This window comes from Lutra lutra, chromosome 16 (assembly GCF_902655055.1).
Source record: "Lutra lutra chromosome 16, mLutLut1.2, whole genome shotgun sequence".
In the NCBI taxonomy this organism is placed as follows: Eukaryota; Metazoa; Chordata; class Mammalia; order Carnivora; family Mustelidae; genus Lutra; species Lutra lutra.
The window spans coordinates 34584551-34594037 of record NC_062293.1 but is presented as its reverse complement, the minus strand read 5'-3'; the positions used below and the strand labels follow the sequence as shown (position 1 = coordinate 34594037).

Sequence of the window (9487 nt, the reverse complement as noted above, 5' to 3'; positions counted from 1 at the left end):
TTAAGCCTCTGACTTTGGCTCAGGTCATGATCTCAGGGTCCTGGGATCGAGCCCCACATCAGGCTCTCTGCTCAGCAGGGAGCCTGCTTCTCCTCTCTCTCTGCCTGCCTCTCTGCGTACTTGTGATCTCTATCTCTGTCAAATAAAATCTTTTTTTTTTTTTTAAAGATTTATATTTCAGAGAGAGCGTACAAGCAGGGGGAGTGGCGGAGAAAGAGGAAGAAGTAGGCTCCTCCCTGAGCCAAGGAGCCTGATGCAGGACTCAATCCCAGGACCCTTGGAATCATGACCTGAGCCAAAGGCACATGCTTAACTGCTTAACTCACTGAGCCACCCAGGCATCCCATTCTTCTCTTCCAATTCCAATCACCCCCTACCCAGAATTGCTCAAGCCAGAAACCTGGAAGTCATCCCAGGCTCCAGGCCTCTCCCCACTTACATCCACACAGTCAGTCTTTCAAATCTACATTGCAGTGTTTGCCAGTGAAATCATTTGACCATCATATAGAACATAGGGAAAAAAGATTTACTCATGAACTTTTTTTTATTAACATATAATGTATTATTGGCTTCAGGGGTACAGCTTTGTGAATCATCAGTCTTACACAATTCATAGCACTCACCATAGTACATACCCTCCCCAATATCCATCACCCAGTCACCCCATCCCTCCCACCCGCCTCCCCTTCCAGCAACCCTCAGTTTGTTTCCTGAGATTAAGAGTCTCTTATATAGTTTGTCTCCCTCCCTGGTCCCATCTTGTTTCATTTTTCCCTCCCTTCCCCCCAAGACTCCCTGCCCTGCCTCTCAAATTCCTATCAGAGAGATCATATAATTGTCTTTCTCTGATTGACTTATTTTGCTTAGCATAATACCCTCTAGTTCCATCCACATCATTGCAAATGGCAAGATTTCATATTTTGATGGCTGCATAGTATTCCATTGTAGATATCTATATACCACTACTCATGAACTTCTGAGTTTTAGATCTGCTTCCTCTGACACTCATTCCCAAACTATACTAAAATAAATTTTTAAAGATTTTGCAGCTGTGGTATTTAGACAGATTAAGAACTTATAGAAGGGTAAAGTAGCCCTAACATTTAGTTGCTTATAAACCACAAAACTTTGATTATTGAAGGAGTATCTTATCTAATTATGGTGTACACTTTGTGATATAAAATGCTTGAGGAAATAACCCCCTTTTAAGATTAATGTGGCACTGAGCTCATTACCATTTCTACTCACAAAAAGATATATTTCATCGACTCTGTGATAACTTTTTTTCAGATTTTATTTTTTTTAAATTTTTTATTTTTTTGAGGGGCGCCTGGGTGGCTCAGTGGGTTAAGCCGCTGCCTTTGGCTCAGGTCATGATCTCAGGGTACCTGGGATCGAGCCCCGCATCGGGCTCTCTGCTCAGCAGGGAGCCTGCTTCCTCCTCTCTCTCTGCCTGCCTCTCTGCCTGCTTGTGATCTCTCTCTGTCAAATAAATAAATAAAATCTTTAATTTTTTATTTTTTTGAGAGAGAGAAAATGGGAGGAGGGACAGGGGGAGAGGTATAAAGAGAATCCTCAAGCATACTCTGCATTGAGCACAGAGCTCCATGTCGGGCTTGATCTCAAGATCTCAAGAGTGTGAGATCGTGACCCGAGCCAAAATTAAGACACTCAGACACTTAACTGACAGAGCTACCCAGGTGCCCCATTTTTTTACTTTTTAACATTTATTAAATTGGAATGTCTTTTTAAAAAATATTAGAGAGAGCATGCGCACAAGTGGGGCGAAGTGGCAGAGGGAGAGGTGGAGAATCTTAAGCAGGCTTCATGCCCAATGCAGAGTCCATGGTGGAGCTCCATCTCACAGCCTTTGAGATCATGACCTGAGCCAAAATCAAGTCAAATGCTTAACCAACTGAGCCACCAATGAGCTCTGAAATTGGGATGTCTCAAAATCAGTAGCATAATTTACTTAGCATTTTTATGTTTTAGTGGTACATAAAATTATATCTTACAATTACTGGTGTTTAGATATGGTGAAACATGCTTCAGGTCAAAATAGCAACTCCTTCCTAAGTGAAGTAAATATTCCCCTCTGACTGGCTTACTTTACTCTTTTCCACTTTATTTTTCAGTAAGACTAAGGAGAGAAAGGAGAAACAGAAAGAAAAACAATGATGTTTCAGCTATACTAGGTGTAGATTACTGCCAAGGAAATGAGCTTCAAGAAATTAGAAGACCTCTGTATTTATAGACCAATATTCTTTGGAAATATGATCATAGAATGTCAAAATAAAACAACCTCAGGAGTCATCTAGTTCCAGTTTTCTCAACGTGGGACTTTCCTAAGGTTTTATTTATTTATTTGTCACGGTGTGGGGGGGGCAGGAAGAGAGAGAGTGCACATGCAGGAGGAGTAGGAGGCTGAGGGGGAAGCAGGCTTCCCACTGAGCAAGGAGCCAGATGTGGGATCTGATCCCAAGGATCATGACCTGAGCTGAAGGCAGATGCTTAACTGAGCCAGGCAAGCGTCCCAACATGGTACTCTTTTTATAATTGTCCTCAATAGTGTCCTATTTTATATCATTAAGATTCCTTCTATTTTCTCCTTTGAGATCTTTTGGACTTTTCTTTTACACTGGCTGTCTGCTTTGGCTATGCAGATCATATACTCATTAATTTCATGAATAAAATATTGAATAGAATTAGGTCCAACCAAGATTCTATAGCACAAGATTGGAGACAACCCTCCAGGTTGATACAGCTCCATTAATCAAGCCTTTTGGATGATTGTTCAATTAATTATTAATCATCCCAGCTACTACAACACTTCCCTGCTTTGGGATAAAGTTCACTTTCCCTAAGGTTGCACTCAAAATTAAGAGCTTTTCATGGTCTGACTTCTTAATTCTGGCTTGGACTCCTGCATTATCTATCTCTCATAAGCACCTGTTTTAGTCTGTTGGAACTGCTTGTTTCCCAAATCCTTCGTGGTATTCATGGGTCCTCTCCCCGCCCCCCTCAACTGGTTCCTTCTGTCTGAAATTTCTTTATTCTCTTTATATAATACCTATGTATCCTTTAAGTCTCACTTTGTGTTTCCAAATCTTTTCTTGACAAACCACCTATCTCTTCATTAGATTTAAGTATCCCTTATCGATGTTCCCAAGACACCTTTTGCTTCCTTCCATCATAGTACTTCACATTTTGCACTGTATTGTTTGAACTTGTCTCTCCTAAAAATACAAAACACACACCAACCAGACAAAAAACAAGAACAAAAACCCCTCATCCCTCCTACCAGCATACTTGGAGGGCAAGAACTATATTTTATTTCTTTGCCTTTGGCACAGTATGGTACTGAATACTGGTTTGGATTAATGATTTCAGTGTAATGATACCATGAAACCTTATTAAATAACCTAAATATGCATCTCTGTATTGTTTGCTAATGCTGTCAAAATAAAATGTAGAGATTGATTTCAACTACTCTACTCTTTCTTGTATATGCACTGCATTATTATATTACAGTAGAAGGCCTATGGTGGTAATTATATATATATACGAGTATGTTTGTCAGTAGACTAGAGCTAAAGGTCAAAGATTTGTATCTCAAAACTAGTGTACAGCAGATAGTCTATTAAATGGAGAGTGCTGAAACTATGCTGGTTTCTAATGATCTTTTTCTTCAACTAAATTTGTCTGTAGTTTGACTTTTTAAAACCAAAAAACGGGGAAGTTGTATATTTCCACTCCTCTGGCATCTTCCAGTTTTCTACAGCGTTTCTGAAATCATTATCTACAAATTCTTTTAGTACCAAGGATGTAACTTTCTTGGACCTGGCACCTTTAAGTTCTTTTTGTCAGTTAACTATCTCAGATTTTAATTTCATCATAGTTATTTTACATTGTAGAGGTTTTTTTTTTTTTTTAAAGATTTTATTTGAGAGAGAGAGTGAGAGAGCATGAGAGGGGAGAAGGTCAGAGGGAGAAGCAAACTCCCCGTGGAGCTGGGAGCCTGATGCGGTACTAGATCCGGAGACTCCAGGATCATGACCTGACCCTTCAAGCTGGTTTTTAGTCTCTCCCTTTAGAAGGAAGATAAAAAGTATTAAATACTTGATTCTTTGCATTTTTTCCATCCTTGATCTTGCTAAAAGCATATTTTTAAATTTTTCTTAGGATTTTATTCATTTGAGAGGGAGAGTGAGAAGCAGGGTCCCCACTGAGCAGCTCTGTGGGACTCAATCCCAGGACCCCAAGACATTGACCAGACCTGAAGGGAGACTCAACCAAATGAGCCACCCAGGCGCCCCTAGAAGCATGTTTTTAAAAAGTCCTGTTATAGCCTTTAAGCATTTTTTTTCCTCTGGCATGCCTTAATTATTCCAGATTTGAGCCTTTTACAGAACATAAAGGATGTATTTGGAAAGTGGGAAAGCCTTAAGACAAAAATAACCATAGGGCTTTCAAAGAATTCATATGCCTAAGAGACTGGGAGGAAAATATATGAAAGAAGCCCATTTTGAGGTTTGTGAAAAGAAAGCAGGGTATAGATAAGACTTTTGTCATTGTTTTGTTTTATTTATTTATTTGACACACACACACAGAGAGAGAGAGAGAGAGAGCGCACAAGTAGGCAGAGTAGCAGGGAGAGGGAGTAGCAGGCTCCACACTGAGCAAGAAGCCCGATGTGGGGCTCGATCCTAGGACCCTGGGATCATGACCTGAGCTGAAGGCAGTTGCTTAACCAACTGAGCCACCCAGGCGTCCCCAAGACTTTTGGTATTTAGACCAAGAAGCAGCCATAAAGGATTTTAAGCTACCATGAAAAAAAATTACAGGTAATATGAACTGTGAGATGTAGAATAACTTAGTAAGGTACAAGCTCCAACAACATACACCTCCTTTTAAAGCCTTATTTTAAAACTTCTGCTGGCAGAAACTATTTCAAAATGAACACAACAATTTGGGGGTTTGTCCTTACTCAGCTTAAGTTGTACAAAAATATTTAAAATGGGTACCTATACAAAGTATTTTTAATGGATTGTTCATATCTGAACCCCTATGTTTCAAAACATTTATGTGATCAAATAGGACCGAACTAAGCTTTAAATATTTGAAAGTAACTTGTTTAGACTAGAAAACTGATACCAAACTGATCAGTCTAAAAGAAATATGTATGTACATACACAGTTTTCTTGTATATTAATCACTGATATAGTTAAAAATCTCCTTTTAAATAAAATACTTCAGATAGAGAAATTAAAAGTCCATTAATTTTTAGGTTACCCCTTTCCACTTAGAATGAAAAAAAATACTATTAATTTTTATATAAGTTTAAGATGGAAATATTTTTAACAGAATGAGACACCACAATGAAGGCTTCATGAATAATTTATTCCATTTGAAGTTTTGTTTTGTTTTTTTTGTTTTTTTTTTTTTAAAAAGTATAAACCTTTTCATTTCCTCAATCACAATTTGTACAACTCAGTGTTATGGCATTCGGCAGCAATAGTGTTTGTTCCTTATTCTTTTTTTTTTGTCACATAAAAAAAAAAAATTGGACCATATTAAATGTCACTGCTAAACAACAACTTTAAAACGCCCCTTCATAAAGTGACCAAGCTATTTTGAGAGAGTTGATGCTGACATGTCCAGTAATGACGTTACAATTTGTAGTTTAAACTCAGTAACTTTAAGGTCCACAAATCCAGTTTACTTTGAAAACTAAAGCTATTTTAAAACTTCATGAATACATCAACCTGAGGAGTATTTTAGGTCCCAAATCCAGTTTTTAATTCATACTCCACAAAAGAGAAAACATGAAAATTTAAACCACAGTTCTTGGGCCCATTAAAACACCAAGAAAAACCAGAAGGTTAAGATTTCTAGCTGATGGGGGGGGGGGGGGGGGGGACAAAAAAAAAAAGTATGTCAAAAACATTTTTCCTTAATTTAGAAAAACTAAAATCTTAAGAGGAAACCCAGACCAAAACATTACTCATGCAACATTAAATGTATTAATAGACTGATATGTGATGCCATAGTGGATGAATAGCAAATTATATGATGCAACAGCATTTAAAAACTTCCTTTTAATGTATTCAATTTGAACATTTTAAATAATGCAACATAGTATTTTGATATTACAGTATTAACATAGTGCTTGATTAAAGATCTGCAAATCTTTGTAGTAACACATTAAGTTAAAAAATTACCTCAGAAGGTAAATATGAAGACGAAAAGAATATTTTAATACAGTAATCTGTGCCATACTGACAATTGAGTACGAATACAGCTGAGGATAGTTGACTAAGTAGTAAGAGCTTAATTTTAGTGGTTTAAGAAAAGTTTAGAAAGATTTAAAAATTACAGCTACTTTAAAATTTAAGGATTACATATAAGTACACTTGGTGGCCTTCTGGCCAAACAATAAGGTGTACAGAAATTTATTCATACAGTGTTAATTCACAGTCCTGATAACTGAATGGCTTGCATAAGAAAGTATGGCTAGATGTTTCTCACTGGCTGGAAGCAGACATTATATAACTAATCTTTTTAAATGCCAAAATACTGAACTTCCACCCTGCTTGGTAATGGATAACTGCACAAAAAACACATTAGCACTGTAACAAAGAAGTCAAGGTGTTGGTGATCAACTGGTATAAAGTATGTATTATTTTGCTTTACCATTTAAACAAAAAAACTACCCATACTTGTCTGTGACAGTACGTTAGTAAGTCAGATCCATCATCCTGCATAAAAGGCTTAGTTTTTTTCTGAAATAAGTCTCCTGACCTTTTCTAATGGCTATTTAATAATGTTCTATTTAAGTGTGAACTTGTATGTGAAGGGAAGAAAAAAAAATCTTATCAGTAAATCCTGTATATTTGGGAACTACTCCCTGATTCCCAGATAAAAAGGAATTGTATACTGGGTTTCTTCTTTATGGCTCCATATAAAAGAAACTGTCAGGGAATAATTTTTTAAAAATCTATTTTCAAACTGAGGTGTGGTTACTATAAGCTAGTGATATTAAACAACTGAGAATATAGCTTTTATTTTTAAAAGTCACTACTGAGCTAAGTATATAAAAAAGGATACTTTTTATAGAAATTCCAAATAAACATCTTTTCCCTCAAATCTCAGACAAGTTTAAGTACAGAACAAAACATGCCAACATAATCTGTAGTGTGCTAGCATAATTTAAAAATGAATGCAGAGATGTAATCTTTAAATTCTAATTTCAAAAATGCTGACCACTGGAATTGCATTGTAATTTTGAAGAAGTGATTGAAAACCTTTGTCACCAGTTGTGTTCTTTATAGAAAAAACAAGACCTGCTAATGTTTTAATATACACAATTTGAAGAAGTTATACTGTTCATAAGAAAGTGATATTTAAGCTAAGCATATAGTATTTACAAAACAAGTTTCAGTAAAAACAAAATAAAACATACCGAATTACAGTTTTGTAAATACAACTGATTTTGTCTTTGTGGAGAATTAGTGAATGTACAAATTCGGAATTTTGCTAGACTGCTTCCAAGAAAGATAGGTAGACTTGGTGACTGTGAATTCAAGTCAGCAACACAAGTAGGAGGCTAACTTGGACTCTCTTGTGAGCAGCACTGTAGAAATAACGCTTTAACGGGGTAAAGCCTGCATAAAAGCATTTCTCTTGGCATGTGCAAACAAGAAGGGGGAAAGCTGTATTGAAGGAAGGGGTGAATTAAAGTCCCTAAAATTCAAGTCCCTTCTTTAGGGAGGTGAGAACCTCCTTGGCATATGCCCTGCCTTAATCTGAGCTGTGTTACAGAAAAGTACAGACTCTGGTGTTTGGGACTGCCATCTCCAAACCAAGAAAATTAAATAAATAAAAAAGGCAAAAGGAAACAGGTTAAGTTTAGAAAATGGTTCTTTAACTAGTGGAATAGAGTCTGAATACCAGAATTCACTGAGAATCTATTTACACCACAGTTTGATTGCACGCACACACACACACACACACACACACACACATATACACCCATACATATGCATACTCTCACACACATACCCAATCTTTAATTTAAAAAAAAACAAAAAAAGTCAAACAATCAGAGTGACTATTCTTAAAATAATTTGTAAAATGCCTAGAGCTGGGCTAAATTTCAACCTTATAGTAGATCCTGAAGATAATTTTTATAATTAATAATATTCCCATGCCTAGATGTGCCACTGTCAAAACTGAAGGAAAAAACAAAAAACAAACAAACAAACAAAAAAAACCCGAAACATTTAAGCATGTAACATTAAACACCAAAATTAGTTTAAGCATTCAGTAGCAAATGTTTTTCTTGTAAAACTAAGTTTCTTTCACTGGAAATGGCCTGAAATATTAGTCATAGCCCTAAACCATAGTACAAAATATAACTGAAGAATTCTCATTTTATTCTAAGTTAAACCACCCAACAATATCACTTGTATATTGCCATCATGTTATTCTGTAAAGGTGTGATATATAAAATGCTGTAAGACCTGGTACCTTTTTAATTTATAAACACAGTGAACTTCATTACTGTACATGTACTCTGCAACTACAGCTTAGCTGTAAATCCTCCACACACAATGGTATGGACATTATTCCCCCTCTATCCCCATTAAACTGTACATCAAGACAATACAAATTTACTGTCCGTCCCACCCACCCCCTTACAAAAAAATAATACTCTAAAAGCAACCCTACTGCAACTTTTTAATTAAGACGATTACATATATTTTAGACCAATTGCTTTAAAGCAAGAAGGCAGTATAAACCTTCTAGGAAAATTTTTATAAAAGAGGTTAAGAAATATAAGACAATTTATACATTTAAAAACTTACAATAAATAAGAGATGCAGGCATTTTTGAATACTAGATACTATAATCCAATACAAGAACATCTTGATGTTCTGAAGCCATATGTTGAAATTCATTGTTCCTCATGTTTCCTCTCCATGCTTTTAATATTCATTTAACATGACTGGGTACTATGGCTCATTACTTTTCACAAATACTGTGACTGGAAAAAAAAAGGTTAATTTTGCTACGAAAATGTTATAATACGTTTTGTATGATCAGTCATCATCCTAAAGAGTTCAGTATAGTCAGTGAAAAATAGCAGGGTTATAGCCCCTCCCCCCAAGTCAAAACAATATTTGTTGAAGTAATAAGAATTAGACCCCATCACAGATGACTTTCACTGAGAAGATAACTTTAACTTAATCTTGCAGCGAAATATTTTCCTTGTTTTTTTCTTGTACAGTTCCACTGAATGAAGATCACAGCATATTCATGATAAAGTTATATAACTGATTCAGCACCACAAAATGAATTGGGAGACATGAGCGTCTGTCCTGGATTGCAGGGTCACAGGTTAGCCAGGAGAGTGCATTGTACTGTTCCAAAACAAACCTGAAAAGTATAAGTCATGTATTTATTTTCACTGTAGATTTTGGAAGCA

General features: G+C 36.2%; 1 protein-coding gene across 1 annotated transcript in view; it reads right to left on the bottom strand.

Annotated features, from left to right (window-relative positions):
• Positions 1-5379: 5379 nt before the first annotated feature.
• The window catches only part of MED13 (mediator complex subunit 13), a 105577-nt gene continuing 101469 nt past the window's right edge, over positions 5380-9487 (bottom strand). Inside the window, exon 30 of the mRNA XM_047706011.1 lies at positions 5380-9438. Within this exon, the coding sequence (XP_047561967.1) occupies positions 9306-9438 (133 nt within the window). The 3' untranslated portion in view covers positions 5380-9305. The remainder of the gene's footprint in view (positions 9439-9487) is intronic.